The following is an 18,705-nucleotide window of genomic DNA, read 5'->3' on the forward strand; positions in this document are numbered from 1 at the left end:
AGTTGCTAGACTTCAGATATAAAAAATGTGATTTTTGACAGCAATATCTTTTTATGTCTAAAAATGCATTACTTAAGTCGTCATTGAAGTTTGTGTTGGCTCATTTTGTCATTGTATCAAGTAAAAGAAAATGTTTTGTGATAATGATATCTATTGACAATTATTATATAAAACTAAATCACACGAAATGTAACAACATGATGTGTGTATATATTTTATAAAATAAAACCCAAACTATTAAAGTCAATATTCATATGATATCTAAATCTAACACGTGGCCAAGAGAACCTCACCCATTGCCTCTTTTGGGAAAGGCCCTGCACGATTATCATACTGTACATGCTGTTGGCTTATGTGCCAAAGAACGGAACAGATGCATTCTGGGGCTTGAAGTCCATCAAGGAGGCTACGCTGGCGTATCTCTCCAATAATGAAATACGATACGCCTACAAGCCCCGTGATGCTTTGGGGCTTACATTGCTCTCTCCACCTGATTGTCAACAGAGTAGCAATGTCTGCCGTTAGCAGGGAAGAAAGGCTTTCAGAGATGGAGAACGAAGAAAAAACTTCTTCTGTATCGAGCAGGTAAACACTTTGGTGCTTTACGGAGACTACAGGAATTTTGTAAGAAATGTTTGCAATTATTGTGCGACATTTTCGCTGACAGTTGGGTAAAGCATCTTTACGGAACTGTCACACTGTGTGCCTTAATGGGTACAGTCTCTTATATAAAAGTATCGTGTCGCTGTAACGACAACCAGGAAGTTACAGTGTAAATATTAGCTTATTACGGATGTCATACAAATTGGCCTACTTTCAGTCCGTCGTCTGTCCACTGCCTTATTATGTTGTAACAGTTAACATTTTAACACGAGGTGCCTTCTTAACATAACTTTATCTCCCCAAACCGTGAAAATACCAAATATTTAAAACCAAATAATGCGAGCATAACGTTTAGCAGCTGCAGCTAGAAAGAAATTAATAGCCCGAAAGGACATAAAGATAAAGCTTTAATTTAGCACAGGAGGAGAGAAGCATGGCATGACGTTTTCTGTCTGGCACAAGTGCAGTGTGACTCATGTTGAAGTGCCTCTCTCTTCTGGGAAATACGAGGCTACTGAACGAAATTACACTTCGTTTGGTGACTAATACTGTAGCTGAACATACACACGGATGTAATGCTGTCATATTGACCCAGTTAATGTCAGTTCTCCCTGTAACCACGCACAGTAAATCCAGCCTTCAACGAAGTACCCTACTAAACCACAAGAGGTCGTTACTGCTCTACTCTGACTACTGAGGGGTTGTTCCTGCTTAGTACACCTGTAGTTATAGTTACACTCAAATGGTGTTTAACATGGCAAAGCCTTGTTGACATCCGTACAGCAGCAGAAAATGAGATATAATGTTCTCACTGAGGTGCTGTGAGTGAAATATATTTTGACCATTTGAAACTGACTATTTCTAAACACAGCCTGCATAAAGGAAGTCATGCAATGTATTAAAAGCAAAAAGACACCCCAGAAAGTGTAACCACATATGAAGACTTTTAAATATAACATTAAAGGTCTGTAAAGAAAATATTTAGCCTGAAATGTATGGCATTGAATTAACTATTGTACAAGGTATAAGGCCTGCACGATAGGAAAATATGACAAACAAATATGCAAGTGTGCAAATTACCTGTAACATAACAGTGGTTACGTCTTTCTGCTGTAAACAAAATTTACACAGTAACTTTGTTCCCAGCACGCCATCCCTCATGAATATAAAACAATTAAAAATAGCAGCAGCTTTTATTATGATGTCTTTATTGGGCATATTAAGCATTTATTATCATGTATGTGTTCATTTAGCATGGAGCAAAAGGTAATTTATTGTGCAGCCTGAAAAGTGTTTCAGTTATTTTGTCCACCCCCTGTATATATATCTACTTACATAACTGTGTCCTAGTTTCTGAAATAGATTAGAACAAGCATTTGGAATTTGAGTCATGTTGACATATTTTATACCTTTATGGCCTCTGAAATTTGAACTCTGACTTAGACTGTCTTTTACGATTGAATTGATCATAAAAGAAACTTTGAATGAGTCCTAGGAAGTTATATTCTGTTTACAATAAATAGTCGATTCTTCTGCTGGATTTTTATTATTGGTGAGTTTTATTTCGGCTCAGGCCTGTAACCCTTCTGTGTGTCTCTGTAGCCATTAGAGATTGCTGAATGTTTGGCATAGCAACCAGTTCAGGCTTCTTGTTTCGGTGCGGCTTTCTTGCTTTGCAGCTGTCGTCTTTAAAGCAACAGCGACAATCCCACAACTACGTTGAAGATTGGAGGAAAAACACTGAATCCCCTTGTGTCTTCCCCCTGTGGTTTTAAATAGGAAGTAAACAGCATCGAGGGCTTGTCAAATCCGCGATCCAAATATTTGAAAAACACTTTAAATGTTGGTTTAAGTCGTATCCAGTAGCTTCTGTAAGCAGTGCGGCTCTTAAACTGTGACTTTGGTTTGTTTTCGCTCAGCTGGAAAACAATTAGTCTGCCTGCAACCTATGATCTCTGAGAATAATGATTTGTTTGTCCGTACAAGTTGTGGGCCGGGAGGAGCGCGGGTGTGTTTGCATGTGTGTGTTTATGAGTTGTATGTGTGCATTGCCAAGGGCTGCTCTTCAGACTGTCAGCTGACAGAGCAGCAGAGGTAGTGTTGGGTTTCATCATGCTGTTTATTCCCCACTCTACACTGCGAGGGAAGTCAGGGAGGGGATATCGCTGTGTGTCTCTGTGTGTGTGTGTTTGCTGTCGTGCTGACGTCTACAGACTCTGGTGTAAGGCACATAGAGACATGGCGAGTCCCTGCAGGGGGAGAGGCACTCTCGCCTCTCCTCTGCCATTCCCCGCTGTCTTCTTCCCTCTCTCCATTTCTCCCTCTCTTCACCTCCCCAACCCAGCCTGAAGCGTCTCTGCTGTGAATTTGTTCACTTGCGTCAACATCAGAGGAGAATAAAAGCTTCTTCTATTCCCACTCTTGTTTTTGTTTTTTTTCCAACCCCCAGTTTGTTTCCTGGTGTCTCTGTCGCTCCCTTCTGGTCCCTCTTTCACCTCCAGCCTCATATTGCAGCACTGGCTGTCAAAAACAGATGACCCCAGCTTGGCATGTGTCTGTGTGTGTAGCAGGAGTGGGAAGGTCTGGCTCTAACCTGATGCTATTAATATCACCTAATGAACATAATCTGGAGGGTAGGTTATCCTCTTACATTTGTTGGCCGAGTGACTGAGGGGAGGAGTAGAGAGCGAGGGAAAGAGGAGGGAAAAGCTGTGCTGTAGTTTCACACTGAGTGCGCTCTCTTCACTAAGCTGCAGTGCCTTCTCTCTCTCCCTCTTTTGCCTCACTGAATGGAAGAATAGAAAGCTAAACAGCTGTTTAAAGTTTCGTTTTCTCATCTAAGCTCAGTCCCCTCTATATTGCCCACACCTTTATCTGTCCCTCTCTCTGGATGTGTTGCACCAGAGGGCAGTGCTTTGTTGAGCTAGAGTGTATATATACTGAGCATACCTGTTGGCAGTACTATAGGTTTAAAGCACAACCTGTGGAGTACACACACAGTGGAAACCTCCCTTATATTTTTCTCCAGTTATGAACTCTCTACCGGGTTACTCAGGAGCTAGAATATCTGGCTGTTGGACTCTGAGATCGGATGGCAGGTAAGTGCATTCAATTTATTTATTTATTTACTACTATGTATTTTATTTCACTCTAGTACCTTCAGGTTAACCTACCAGGTACTACTAATTTAGTTGTCAGAGTTTTGTTGTCTTACAAATGTGGATAAACAGGAGAGACGACTCCGGTCTGTGAGCGTCTGCGGCGTGTAGCGCTCAGGTTGATATGCTTTGGGAAAGTTTGCATCTGTCACTCACTGACACAGGTCTGTTTTGGGCAGGTGTAATAGTTGTGCTTTTGTGTGGGAAATAATAACAGGATGATCTTACAAAGGTTGAAGATTGGTTAAGTTTAATTTCAGGTGTGCACAGAGTTTGGCAACTACAATAACAGCAGAATAAAATTCAGTTAGATGAACAGTTTGATACTTAAATGAACAAAAACATGCCATATTATAACATATATGTGTATCAGTACTCTAATATAACTTACTAACTTCAACTGCACTGAGACGTTATGGCCATGCTCTGTAGATTTAGGTTGTTTTTCTAATATCCGACACTAATTCGCGCGTCTCTTCACTATCTAAACCCAGGTACCTTGCCCTGTGACCCCTTTTTTCCTTTATTGCATTCATAGATTACACTGCGTCACACTTAGGAGCCCTGAGAACTGCGGCTATAAGCTCAGAACAAGGCAATGATTCAGCAAAGTCGAGCAGGCTAATCTTTTATAGCACCCTGGTTTGGCTTTAACTGATAACCCAGCTTGAGTGTGCGCTGCCTCATGCATGTTTCTTTGACTTTTCTGAGCCCCGCTCCCTGCCTTTTTTCCGAGCCCCGGTGACCCTGCAGCGATAAGATAAATCTTTGCTCTCGCTTGTTTGCTTCACCTCTGTCCTCTTGCCACTGCACCTGGGGAGGTGTATGGCCTATATAGAGAGGTGCAAGCCGAGAGTTGAGTGAAAAAGACAGTGGGGCTGATAGGACTGTGGCAGCATACTGTAGTTATGGCGGCTGGATTTTTACAGACCTCGCTAGGTGAAGTGTGGATGTCTCGGATACTGCAGTAAGTTGTTGCTAGCAACTGTTACCTGGGCACGCTTGTCACTCAATGAAACTTGGCTGCATTTGTTTTGTTGATGCTTCCTGGTGTTATTTCTTTTTATATGGCACCAGTGATTATTGGATGTTTGCTTCAATGACCAGTAGTTTTTTCTTCAGTGTGTAATATTCTGTATAGATAATAATGCACCACAGATGCTTTAAAGTTATTCAGACTAAACTTTTGTGAGGTGTTTTGAAGGCCGGGGTTGTTGTCCTCGACAGATTACTCAGCATTTGGTTGGACGAGCTCTTTGTGATCTTGTTTTCTGCTCTGAATCTTAATTAGCTTAAACCCTTGACTGAATTTTAAGTTTCCTTCCTCTTGTAAAGTCACGCAATAAAATGCCTTTTCTGGGTGTTGACACTTTGCACCAGGTACTTTTTCTTTCTCTTCCTCTCCCTGTGAATTTGTATTGTTGTTGTGTTTAGTTTGAATAAGCAAACTGGCTCTGGCCCAGCTGCCATAAGAGCCTCATACCTGCTTTGAATGAGCTTCTTGTCATTTGTTTACGCGGATCTTATTCCATTATTGTCTGTAATAACACATCATAACAATGCTCCTAGTCATTGGCAACACCCTCACATAAATGTGTACGCACGAATGATTTAGTCGCACGTCTGATCAGAACATGTCATGTCATTGAGTCAACATACTTTCCCCACCCAGTTAGCGTGTACTTTGGTACCTTCAGTAGTTGTACGGCACAGGGTTGGGCAATGCTCACCTGTTTAAGATGAAAAAACTAAACATTAACTCATGACAGGAAGTAAAAAAACAACACTACGTTTTTACGAGCTTTCATCAGACGATATGCAGGACATAACTTTAATGAGTAGTGCTTAGACGTCTTTCATTGCACAGTTTGTTAATCAAAACAAAAACCTCAGTCACAATGTAAACAAAAGCATTTTCATTATATCACTTTATGAAAAGCGGCTGTTTATCATGATTTATCAAACAAACAAGGAATTGCTCCTTTTAAGGGTTGCTTATAGTAACACGTGCTCTGTTGTTGCTTTCCAGTGGAGGTAGTGAGGGATCACTGGACCGGCTTCTCCCCTCAGTCAGCACGGGCCTTTCGCCCAGGAAACGGACCACCAGCCAGTGTAAGTCGGAGCCTCCTCTCCTACGCACGTCCAAACGAACAATCTACACCGCTGGCCGCCCTCCCTGGTACAACGAACACGGAACACAGTCCAAAGAGGCCTTCGTCATCGGTAGGACACTTTAAGAGACGCACGCTACGGCAGTGTTATTCTCTTTCCTTCTTTGTTGTCTCCCGTAGAAAGGAATGTCATACATGTAAACACATTGTGCAACTACATATTTTTAAGGTCTTTTGTTCGGAGGTATATTTATGAATGCTTACACCCTGTAAAAGCCAATAATGCAGGGTAATAATGCAATTTTGCAGAAATAAGCAACTGAACTTACTGCTAATGGATATTGACAAGCTCATTCAGAGTCATTACTGAGTTAGAGGTAGCTCTACGTGACAGAGACAGGTTGTACCCAGAACATACTGTATGTTTTGTGCATTTTTTAACATACATATATATTCACCTGTTATTGTGAATATTTGCATTCATAAGAATCTGCTCTCTGTTTCTACCTGCCTCTCTACATGCAAATAAAACCCTGAAGCAGCCTCAACATGCACATAAAATGGGTCATGCTAGCACTAGTATGTTCCCATCACGCAAAGGTATTTGAAAATTACCTCTTTAATCAAACGTGTGTTTGTGTCACAGGTCTGTGTGGCGGCAGCGCCTCGGGGAAGACGACAGTAGCGAGGAAAATCATCGAAGCTCTAGATGTTCCGTGGGTCGTACTGCTCTCGATGGACTCTTTTTACAAGGTGTGCATGTGCGTCCAGTTTAAGTGTTGTGTGTCTATTTGCGTGCGGCAACGCACCTGTTTGTTTCATGTGAGGTTAAGGTACTGGATGACGATAGCTTAAGCTAGAGGTTACCTGAGGTTCTGCAAAGATTCTACAGATTAAACTAAGACCAAAAAAATCTTTGCTTTTATTATTTCCTCATCTCCGTCTTGTTTGGCTGCCAACCCCTCAGTGGCCTGAAGGAAGGGTAAGGAAGAGCGAGACTGAGAGGAGCAGAGGACAGAGTGAAAGAGAGAAAATAGGATTGCTCTCTGGTCCTAGAGGGGAAATGAGGAAAAAAGGAGACGGAAAGGATAAAATATTAGAAGGCGGATGAGTCAATAGAGGAGCTCTGTGCTGAGCGAATTGGGGAGAGAAAAAGAGTGGTGGTGCAGAGCAATCAAGCGAGAGCCATCATTCTTGCCCCTCTATACCTCCACCCACTCTCTGGTTATGTAATCCTGTCACAATCTGACAGCAGCGGTTCAGACTATGCAGAGTGGGAGGGATTTACCAGTGGCCACTGGTGCTGTAGCCCTCAGCGCACACAGAGATATCCGAGGTTGGCATGCAAAACACTTCGTCTTATATTTATGTCTTTTTAAATCCGTATCTCCTGTTCCTCTGTCGGGGTTTCCTCCTGTTTGTTCGCAGCCTCCAGAGAGCCTGTAACACCGGTTGATCATATTAAGTGTATAATCAGTTGACTTGAGAAGGGGGTGTTGCTGCTCGGAAACTGCCAAATACCAGATCTGGGGTTTTAATGCTCAGCCACCCTCAGGGCTCATACACACACACACACACACACAGACACTTACACCACCTGGTACAGACGTCACAGTAGCGCATGATGTTCTCCTAAATTTAAGGCCCCCGTAACTTCCACTGCTCTTGAACAGCGATCTGTGTTTGCAAAGTGTTTGTGCAAAAGATAAATTATCTGCAAAACTATTGTTTGAGCTCCTGCTCCTCTTTTTCATTATCCACGAAAACCACTGTTGTTGTTGTTCGATAGATTGTCTGTAAATTAACTCCATCATTTCTGCACTCCTCAGGTCCTGTCCTCGGAGCAGCAGATCCTGGCTGCCAGTAACGACTATAACTTCGACCACCCTGATGCCTTCGACTTTGACTTGCTGACACACACCCTGCGCAAACTCAAACAGGGCAAGAGCGTGAAAATCCCCGTGTATGATTTTACAACTCATGGAAGACAGAAGGAGTGGGTGAGGATGAACGCATAAATATAATCTCATGCACTTTGTGAAGTAGCATGTTGGAGTAACATAGCATATAATCTCAGTTTCTCGATTACCTAAGAGGGTTTTAATCTCCCTCGCTCGAGGTCGAGACACGTTGCAAATCTGCTACTCCAGATGCTCAGTAACAAAGCGTTATAGTGATTTCTGTCTTCTTATTTTTTATCAACCACTATCAACAGTCATAGCGTGGTCTGCGTGAGTACTCAATTCTGATTGGTTGCAGGGTGGCAATTCATTTCTGATAGTGGACACCTACTTAGTAGTTCTGGGGAAACTGTCTGTTCAGCGCTGTATCTGATTTAACGTGCGCTTGCTATACACTGCCAGCCTGTATCTTAAATGAGAAAACGTACCAGCAATTTATGTGTCATATTAACAAGCTAACTCGTACAACAACACGGCACTTTTTGCTATTTTATCACCTTGTTTGAGAATATGACACCTTTGACGACTGGGCTTAACATGAAGAAAGAAACTGAAGAAGTTCAGCGTAGTCCGTCAGTGCCTCATCCCTTCCTTAAACACCACAAGATCGCGCCTGAAAACATTAGCTGCAAAAAGTGCACTCACCCTCTGATAATGTGGATTAAATCAGTGACTATCTCACTATTACACTTTAGGCTGCAGCCAGCAGTAAACATGGTTTTTCTTTTGCTGCTGAAAGGCTTTTGTTGATTTCGGTTGGCTGGTTAGCCGACTAGTGTTGTTGAAAAACATAGCGCCAAATTATATGTATTTCATGTCGACTGTACACAGTGGTATTGACTTTGAAGCTTGCTAGCATACAGTAAGTTTTCTGGCTAATAGCTTAGCCACTCAGTTGTATGAGCTGAGCAGACTGGAGATATCTCCCATTGCCTGATCTAAAATCTGTTCTATTATTTGGATGAGTGAACAACCCCTAATGTGTTGAGACGACCAGACTTGAGATTTAAAAAAAGATACATTAATGGTCTTATTGATTTCTTCAGAGCGTGATCATGTTGTAAGGAGGATAATGCTCTTTGAGGTGTACAGGAATGTGTTGTTAAATCCTGATAAATGAAACATTATAAGGAATTACACGATACTTAAAACAGTTACACATCCGTCACCAATGTCAAATCATGATTTATAATGATATCATGTCTGTATATCCATATACTGTGTATGTACATTGTACAGTTATACAACATGCATGTTTGTCCCCCACAGAAAACCGTCTACGGAGCCAGCGTTATCATCTTTGAGGGAATCATGGCCTTCGCTGATAAAAAGCTCTTGCAGGTAGGGCAAGGTTATTTTCTTCTACCGTGTGCAGCTGGTCAGCAGAAGGTGCTGGTGTCAGGTTTATTTTTATCTCTGCACGTGAACAAACATGTTTTTCTGTTTATCTGTGGGAGGGGGCTGGTTTTTTTATTTACAGCGTAATTCACTCACAACAACCAGGTGTGTTCACGCAAAAACAAACGGAGGGGTTTAAAATGTGCAAACTGCAACTACAGTGTAAACTAATTAAAAAGTTCACCAATTTAAAACGCTGAATTCGATATGATCTATCAGTATATGACGTGAAATTTCAGCACTGAAATGCCAAATATTCCTGTGTTTGGAGTGATTCGGAAACAGTGTCTGCATCACATGTTGTGCTGTCTCCACCAGAGAGCAATTACACGTTTATTTTTGATTTAATGGATTTATCTTTATCAACGTCCTTCCCTTCAAATACATGGACTGGTATTTTTTAGTCAACAAAGTGGATGTGTTCAGGTGCTGAAAAAGGCTCTTTGACAGCAGAGGTAATTATAGGCTTTGGAGAAAAACAATATTTCTCCATAATTATGAGTTGAAAACATCCACAAGTCCAACAGTTTGTTGTACTTATTAATGTGATGAAGCTCCAATTTATTCAATTTAAAACACATTCTCGCTTTCAGGACAAAAGCAGACTAAACATATCTCTGTTGTAATAAGGTTCCGGCTGACAGAAGTGAACAGAATAAATTATACAGACTAATTAAGAGTCACCGCACACTTGCAGCTGCAATGTGCTTATTTATTTTAAAAGAAAACATTGTTTCAACACAACAATTGTCCCTGTCAGGGTTCATTTCTGCATTCATCCGAAACTCACAAAACATTCTTGTTCTCAGAATTTCACGCTGGTCGAGAAAAATCAAACTCGATTTGAAGCACAGCAAACTAAATTGACTTTAGTCATAACTGTAAGCAAAGCTATGATCATGAGTTTGCCCCGAAACACAACGAAGAAGCTATATTTAGCTCGTCTTTGCGTGAACTCTTGTTGTAAGGTTTCATTTTCAGCTAAAGGTTTTCTCTCTGTTTCGTTTTCTCATCTCAGTTGCTGGATATGAAGATATTCGTGGACACTGACTCGGACATCCGGCTGGTGCGGCGCTTGAGGAGGGATATCACAGAAAGAGGCCGAGAAATCGAAGGCGTCATCAAACAGTACAACAAGTTTGTCAAGCCTGCGTTCGAGCAGTACATCGAGCCCACAATGCGCCTGGCTGACATCGTGGTGCCGCGTGGTGCGTTCACACCTCCATACACACATATTTACACATACCATTCAATATTATGTAATGCATAATGTGAAACCTATATTATAAAATTCAGTCAACTCAATCAACTCCCATAATTCTCAGTTAACATCATGCACTTTTTGTGTTCCTGTCAGGTGGAGGCAACATGGTGGCCATAGACCTGATCGTGCAGCACGTCCACAGTCAGCTGGAGGAGGTAAGAGAGGTTGCACTGACAGACCTACATACATTAACGCACAGAGAACGTGTTAAGAACATATTAATGCACACAAGCCCATTATTGCTCTTCATTCATTCTCCTGTTAGAGCTTAATGTACATTAAGTGAAGTGTAGGAATGATCTGCAGAACAATGAGTAATTACAAGCTCTATTACTCCCTCTAGTGGAGAGAAAATGCAATGATTTTATAGAAGGGTGAGTGTATATGATTGTTAGGAGCCTCTTCAAAAGGTTTTAAGAGAAGAATAAGACAAACTATTCAGTTCTCACTCTTGCTGTCTGCTTCTTAATGTGCTCTTAATTTTACAAAGTAGTATTTTATGTTTGCTAAGAACAGTTTCAGCCCAGAAACACAGACTATACACTTGATAGTTGTCATCTGGAAAGAGTCTGAATCTAAAACCAAAGCATTTTATTTTAGCACAAAGGTGGTTTAGTAAATCTCATTACTTTGGTAATCAATTATATTTACTTAAAGGAACAATATGTAACATTGGCAGCTAGCGTCTAAAAAGGGTACTGCAGTCCAAATTCTAAATACTGGAGAGCGTTGCCCCCGCCGCCCTTCCTCCCCAGATTCGAATGTTAGCCTTTCCTGCTTCAGCGTTCCGGCCTTATCCGTCTGCCCCGGGGCCGAAGCTGCCGCTAGCTTCGGGGCTAACTCCCTGCGAGCAGGACTCAAGACACGTGAGCGCGGCTTCAGTCTTGAGGAGTACGTGCCTTTATTACACACGCAGCCTTACTGCACAGTCGATCTGTTATTCTCAGTTAGCGAAAACACTCTCGCTGATCCGCTCCGTTCCCCGTTCACTCTCGTAACTCATGCGAACACTCTCACTTCCTGTGTCTCTCAATCACTTTCTCCACCACCCACACTCGCACACTCAGCTTTTCCGTAACAGAGCTACGCTTCGAGTACAACACCAAGCTCACGCAGGTTGCCAGACACCGAACCCACCCGAGCGCAAGACGTGCACTTTGACACTGACAAGCGACGAGTCCTGTGCGCCAATTTGTTTCATATCTGGCAACCCGGGTTGACGAAATGAGCAGTGGGCGGGATCGCGCGGGCCAAAACACACGCAGACGTTCCGCTCAGCATTGTTATCGGAGAAGCCAGTATTTTAACATTTTATGATACATTCCAGGCAATATATTACATGTTGTTCCTTTAAGCCCGGTCTTTCTTTAGTGTCTTAAAAGTACTACTGATGGGAAAAGACACGAGTCTTCAGATATTTGCTGCAATTCATCATTAATTTCAAACAGAAAGACTGATATTACAGTGTTAACACCTTACAAACCCATATAAAGATATTTTTATTGCTTTATAGGTTAAACTTTTCAGTTGAATTAATCACATAACATTCATTATAGTGTAACAGTAAAATCCCTAATTGCACAGCCCGTATAGAGCCCTTAAATACTGAAGCAGAGTGCTGTTTGACTTTTGGGTTTGTTGTGCAACGTGCACTTATTGACACCAAAGGCACATTTCTGCTCAGGGGGAGCACTTTGTGCCACAGTGCAGTTTGCTTTGTTTCCTCCCCACTAAACACACACACACACACACACACACACACGCACATTAACCCACACACGCTGCTGATGGACTGCTCTCTCACTCTCTCCCCCTCCCCACTTCCCCTCCACCCCAAAATCCCTCCGTGGCTCACAGCGCGAGCTCAGCGTCAGGTAGAGTGGCCTTTATCCTGTCTATCATTCTCTCCTCGCCATCTGTTCAGTTCCCCCCCCGACTGCTCCAGCTTCTTACGGGGCGAGAGAGGAAAAGAGGCCAGCAAAACCAACCTTTCCACTGATCTGCTGGCTGCCATGGCACATCACCAGGCGGCACTGTTGTATCTGTAGAGCAAATGTGTCTAATTAGCGATCAGTCCTACGAGAATGACACGGTGCCAAAATACTGTAAAGACCCCACACCAGCGTGGATTCTATCTCTAAAAGTGCGCTGAAGCTGCTGTGCACATTTTCAAGCGGCTCTGAGATGAAAAGTTTGCACGTGGTGTGGTGCAGCCAGCATTAAACGTAAAGACGTTGGTTTTCCTTCTCTCTACCTTTTAGAGAAATGACAACTCACACTCTTCCTGCCTTCTGTGTCTAAAAATACACCAATGAGTCGAGTCACTGACCCCTCCTTTCAGCCTCAGCAAGAATAAGAGAGAGAGTGAGTGTAACAGAAAGCGAGCGAGAGAGAGAGAGAGAGAGGGAGGAAGCTCTTGCTACTGCTATTGTCGACTATTATATACCTCAGCCACAGAGAAAGTTTCCAATACCCTACTACAAAGCGCTGAGTTTTTCCATTGAATGTCGGCCACAGTATCTGAGACAGAGAGAGAGGAAGTGAGCTCGGTGTCTGTCTTTAGACACAGGATGTGCTGGGGCCTGTGAGCTGAAATACCAACCTGTACCGTTCTACACGGTGAAAGGGTGACAGCCACACAATAGCTTGTGCACCTCCCACGCGAATCATGCAATGGATGCACGTGTCTACATAAGAAAATCTCTTCAAAATTGTTTTCTGTTTCCTCTAGCATCTGTAAAAGATCTTTTAAAGCACGCACTTTAAATCTTCTCTGAATCATGAAGCAAACATTAATTAGTAACCAGGAAATATTGATTTACTTTAAAATGCAGTTTTAAGCGTGTTTACGAGACATTTGACATTGTGTCGTCTCGGCTGTCACACTTTTCGCTGTGTTTGATTATCCATTCATCCACCTGATGTTGTGTCTCTTTTCATTTTTTCCTCCTCTTATCTGTCGTCTTTCTGTGTCCCCTGTGTTGTGATTGTTGTTGTGTTACGTCCAAAAAAAAAAATCTCCCCATAGAGGAAACTTCGCTGGGATATGTGAGCAGATTTGCTATGATTTTCTCTTTCTTTGCATCTGGCTAATGTTCATCTCAGTGACAGTGTGGATACTTGAATTACGGCCTCACTGAGTATTTACAGCAGCGTGTTTGTTCCTCTAGAGCCACGGCTAGACCGAGGCTAACTAGATATTCAAACCTAACGCTCGTGAGTGGAGTCCTGGGGAATTATTACAACAGTGGAGACATGTTATGGAAAATAGCCATCATGCCTTTATTTTTATGAGTAAATTTCCTTTTTATTTCAACCCTTAAAAATAATTTCTTAATTAATAATAAATTATTTAAATTCCTGACTCATCCAGAAAACAGTCTAAATTATTTTCCATCATCCTGGTCTCTCGCTGTTGTAATTCTCCTCTTAACTACTCAACACCAGCACTGTATGTGTTACAGTTTGTGTGTCTGCCTTTCCCTCATGCTATCCTATTAAACGCACTAGAATTATAAACTTTGCTTTAACCACTCCTGAAAAATACTTGGTATGTATTTTGTGTTGTGCTCGTACTTACACGTCCGTGTCTGCGTGTGTTTTCTGAATATGCACTCAGTTCGTATTTTACACATGCGTGTGTTGTATTGAGTCCATCTTCCTCTCACCCTGCATCACCCCCCCTGCTTTGCTATCTGTTGCTGTGGTTATAGGGCAGCCCTGGCCTCTGCACACCAGGCCCAACCCCTCCCCCAGACCCTCAGCGTTCTGGAGAGCACACCCCAGGTCAGGGGCATGCACACCATCATCAGGTAAAAGCTAATAAACCTCTTTTGTGTCATTAAAAAAACCACGTGATTTTATAAAAGCAGCAAATCTTTAAACTGTGTTTTAGAAACAAGGAAACCAGCCGCGACGAGTTCATCTTCTACTCCAAGAGGTTGATGCGTCTGTTGATCGAGCGAGCGCTCTCCTTCCTCCCCTCACAGGTGCAAACACTGAAACACACTGTTAATTAATTCATAGCACTGCGTGGAAGCTCTGAAATCCTTTGTATTAAGTAGGACGTTGGCTCTGAACATTTAGATACCTGCGTGTAGAGGAAGACATGTAGGAGAGAAAGAGGGTGAGATACCCGATGGGTAGACGGAGGCTAGCAGGACACAGCAGCAGAGTGAAACAGAGTGCATTAAGATGAAGATAAATGGAAAAAGAGTAAGTGCTTGTATTCGCTAAAAGAGAATCAGACAGAGCTGCACACAGTGGCCTGCAGCAGGAGGATGGAAACTTACCAAGTCACCACAATGGAAAGTTTCCATACTTTAACCAGAAGATGAGACAGGTTTGCATGACACAAACACGTGACTGCTAAATTGACAAACTGTTTTCCTCACTTCTACAGCACGCTGTGATCAGCATTGTTCTCACACTGTTATGATTTTGAATACTATCTCAGGTCCACGTAGTGCAGACCCCCCAGGGAGAGGATTATGAAGGCAGGGCTTTCCACGGGAAGAGGGTGAGTGAACTCCATTTGCCGCCTGCCGTCTCCTCAACTCTTTTTCTGTTCTGCAGACCATTTAAAAGACTTTTGTCTCTACCCAAACTGGTGCAATTAACCTCTGTTTCGTGTCTTTATTACTTTTTGGTTTCCCTCAGATCACAGGGGTGTCCATCCTGCGAGCCGGGGAGACCATGGAGCCGGCTCTGAGGGCCGTGTGCAAAGACGTCCGCATCGGCAAAATCCTCATCCAGACCAACCAGGACACAGGGGAACCAGAGGTGCACTTTTACATTGTTGCTTATGAGCAATAGAAACATTTATTTCACCATAATCGTCCTGCAAATACCTTAAAGGGCATCTTTCGAACACATTCTTTGATAACATCTCACAGTGTGTTTCATCATCCCGTCTGCGTATGTAGATGTCCTTTCCAGGAAGTTGTTAGTTTGGGGGATTTCTGCATAATACCATCTATGATATCGCTACACGATGGTACTGGTCATGTATTCACCCACATCCTGTCTCTTCTCAGCTTCATTACCTGCGTCTCCCCAAGGACATCGGTGAAGATCACGTGATTCTGATGGACTGCACCGTGTCAACTGGAGCTGCTGCCATGATGGCTGTCCGAGTCCTACTGGTGGGTGCGCTCGATTGTTCGCAACCCAAAGTCGCCCGCAGTGAATCGCATTCCTCACGTTTCCTGTTTTCACGTTTCAGGACCACGACGTTCAGGAGGACAAGATCCTGCTGGTGTCTCTGCTGATGGCAGAGATGGGAGTCCATTCAGTGGCCTACGCGTTCCCACAGGTCAAAATCATCACCACCGCTGTGGACAAGAAGGTCAATGACCTCTTCCACATCATCCCTGGCATAGGTGAGTTGTAGGGAAGTTTGTGTAAGACTTTTAGTTGTTAAAGTATGTTATTCATTGCTACATGGTGTCAGCTCTGATTTCTAACTGATGTTGCCACATGTTTTTTGTCCCTGTAGGAAACTTCGGCGATCGATACTTCGGAACAGATGCACCCCCTGACTGGAGCGACGAGGAGATGGATGAGCCAAGTTACTGATTAAATTATTGGCACTGCACTGACTTCTTGGGAGATTGAGGGCTGTGCTCCTCGGAGGACAATATGAGGACAAACTCTTTGCTCTGTCGGGCTGTGATGTGCGTCCTTCAAGGGCCAAAGAAGGCGGCGTGAAAAACAAACTGAAAACAGAACGAACACAAAGATATTGTACAGTCACTTTGCTGAGATTTAAGTTATATAATCTTATGTTGTGTTGCAAGAAGTTGTGTTATATTTTTATATGCACAGTATCAGTCCAAATGTTTTAATTCAGTGTTTAAATTGTGACAATCTCTGGCGGCATGTTGTTTTTCAAAAGATACATCTCGCCTTAAGCCGTGAACTGTGGCCGACACAGGTGAATGTGAATTTGCACGTGCAGTGAAAGGGAAAAAAAAATCCCGCTTTTAAGGTTATTTTCTACCACGTACCTTCCTCACAACTTTCACAAAAGTTAAATCGGAACACGAACTCGTGTTGCTCAACTTCCATCGCCGCGAGCGCTTTCTGAAGGACCATTCAATCGGAAAATGTGTAGGTGTATCTCTGCCTCTTTTTTTTTTTTTAGCTCTCTGGTTCACCCTCTTCCTTCTCCGTTGACGCTGACCTAACCAGTCGAAATGGGTGTTAAAAGCCGTTTTTCATTATACAGCTTAAAGTATGCACTTGTGGTATGCGGCATGTCCTTCATTTACATATTTTTGCTATGGAGAGATCTGACCAGTCAGCAGGCGAGTCAGACGTCTTTTTACCGCTATGAAAAATGGGTCAATGCGTTTAACCAACACAGATTATTTTTGTCTCACATATCCTGTTTTTTTATGCTTGTTTTTTTCTTTTTTAAAAGGGCTGTAGAGCTGAGGATGCATATGATTAGTGCCTGATGTTTTTACTTGTCAGTATTGGAATGAGGAAGATGTATCTGTTAATGGTGCCTTTTAATATTGCCTTTTCCTTTAAAGCCACATGTTTGGTGCCACTCCACAATACTCATCCGTCTGGTTTATCGATCAGAAGGAGCTGATTGTTGCATATAAAGCTCATTCAATATCATCATGTTGTGTTCATGTTATTTTCTCTTCCACAAGCTCACATTTATACACATTTAAAGTGATATTTAAAAGATCAGAGGAGCCAAACATAAAAGGAAATACGATGTTGTAACATTAGCTGTTACTACTCTCGGGCTCACTTTCCCATTCAGTCACCTGCTGCTGTACAGTTTGTGCTTACGGCTGAATACAACTGTTAGTGACTCATTCTGTCCATCGATTGTTTTTGCAGCCTGCGTGCTGCTTTGTGTTTACCATTTCTGCCGCATGTCTTTTTATATATATATATTTAATAAAAGTGCCATCCAGCTTTTTGAATTGCTTACTGTGCATTATTTATTTGAGTTCAGGAGGCTCACCCCGAGTCACACAGAGGTCTTATCTTAGTCACAGAAAATTTCAGGGCTATTAAAACGCACCTGAAAGCACCTAAACGTCTCACCACGTCGAGAATACTTGTGCTTTTATCAAACACATCAAAACAGAAAGACAGTACCCACTTTGAACACGAACAGGAAGGATATTGTGGTCGTCCTCTTCTCATGGAAAGCAACCTCGATATCTTCCATCACTTTCCATAATTATCACTCTGACAGCTGTCAAGACGCCAGCCACGCTAAAGTATGATTGACACTCATTTGATGAGGCTGATGGACGATTACAAACGGGCAGCCTATTAGGCAGATATTGACCCACAGGAGGCATCTTTTTCTGGGGGAGGAGGTGCGAGAAGGACAGGCAAAAGACGTGCGAGAGCTAAGAATATCAGGAAGCTCAGAAGCTGCATTTTTATTCTTGTGCTGCTCTAGTTTATCTGGTGTCAAATGCACAGCTGTCATAAGCTTTTGTTTTTCTGCAAGGCTGTCTTCTGATTAACAATTTATGAGTTCATTTAACTTGTGAAAATGTCTTAAAATTTGCAGCTGTTTAAAAAGTCTGCCTGCCATGATTAAGTCAGCATTTATCCCCTCTACAAACACACACACACAAATGAGTTCTCACTTCCTTTGCATGATGAGTTTTAATTACAAAACGCATGAAATCTTAATGTCTGTCCTTTGAATGGAGATGTCAGTGGAAAGTTTACCACCAGCACTGACAAACAGGAAGGTGGTGTGTGCGTGTGTGACTTGCATCCCCATTGGTAGCAGCGAGCATGATGAGGTCACAGCCTAGTAAAGAGAGCAGGAGTGGCCTTCTTTTAAACTTCTTTTTCATCCTCTCAGCTCTCCTGTCTGCTCTCTTTTCAGGCGCCTTCTTTTTGGTCTCGACTTTACATGATGAAGATCCCGTCTGAGGAGTCAGAGAGGGTCTGCCATGTGGGTAAGAAGCACGCAGAGGAGACTTTGAAAGCTACTCAGACAGAGGCAGACTTCACAGCCCTCCATTATTGTAATGATTGTTTTGTGAGATGAAAGGGAGGAAACATGGAGAGTAAGTGTGTATTTATGGTTGTTATTTGTCGGGGTAATGTGGTTTTTGGCAGTGACTGTGTCTGGATTGTAAACGTAAAGTGATGGTGTGAGTAGGCCAACACAATACGGCGGCTTAATGTAGACAGCTGAGGATGAATAATTCAGA

General features: G+C 42.6%; 1 protein-coding gene across 5 annotated transcripts; it reads left to right on the plus strand.

The window, feature by feature from the left end:
- Positions 1–509: 509 nt before the first annotated feature.
- On the plus strand, positions 510–17,442 carry uckl1b (uridine-cytidine kinase 1-like 1b). 5 transcript variants are annotated; one of them, XM_069659818.1, is made up of 15 exons: positions 510–585; positions 5,791–5,984; positions 6,519–6,625; positions 7,702–7,872; positions 9,103–9,174; positions 10,250–10,439; positions 10,589–10,650; positions 12,353–12,369; positions 14,209–14,307; positions 14,391–14,484; positions 14,952–15,014; positions 15,155–15,277; positions 15,532–15,639; positions 15,720–15,876; positions 15,993–17,442. In XM_069659818.1, the coding sequence occupies exons 1-15, from the start codon at positions 512–514 to the stop codon at positions 16,070–16,072; spliced, it is 1,611 nt and encodes a 536-aa protein (XP_069515919.1). In that variant the 5' UTR covers positions 510–511; the 3' UTR covers positions 16,073–17,442. The 5 variants fall into 5 exon arrangements, with proteins under 5 accessions (XP_069515919.1, XP_069515918.1, XP_069515921.1 ...); XM_069659817.1 differs by lacking the exon at positions 12,353–12,369 and adding an exon at positions 13,524–13,543; XM_069659820.1 differs by lacking the exon at positions 510–585 and adding an exon at positions 3,367–3,701.
- The last annotated feature ends 1,263 nt before the right edge of the window (positions 17,443–18,705 follow it).

Source organism: Semicossyphus pulcher, unplaced genomic scaffold (assembly GCF_022749685.1).
Source record: "Semicossyphus pulcher isolate SPU_LCO1_2020_fin unplaced genomic scaffold, fSemPul1.0.p SCAF_13, whole genome shotgun sequence".
Classification (NCBI taxonomy): domain Eukaryota; kingdom Metazoa; phylum Chordata; class Actinopteri; order Labriformes; family Labridae; genus Semicossyphus; species Semicossyphus pulcher.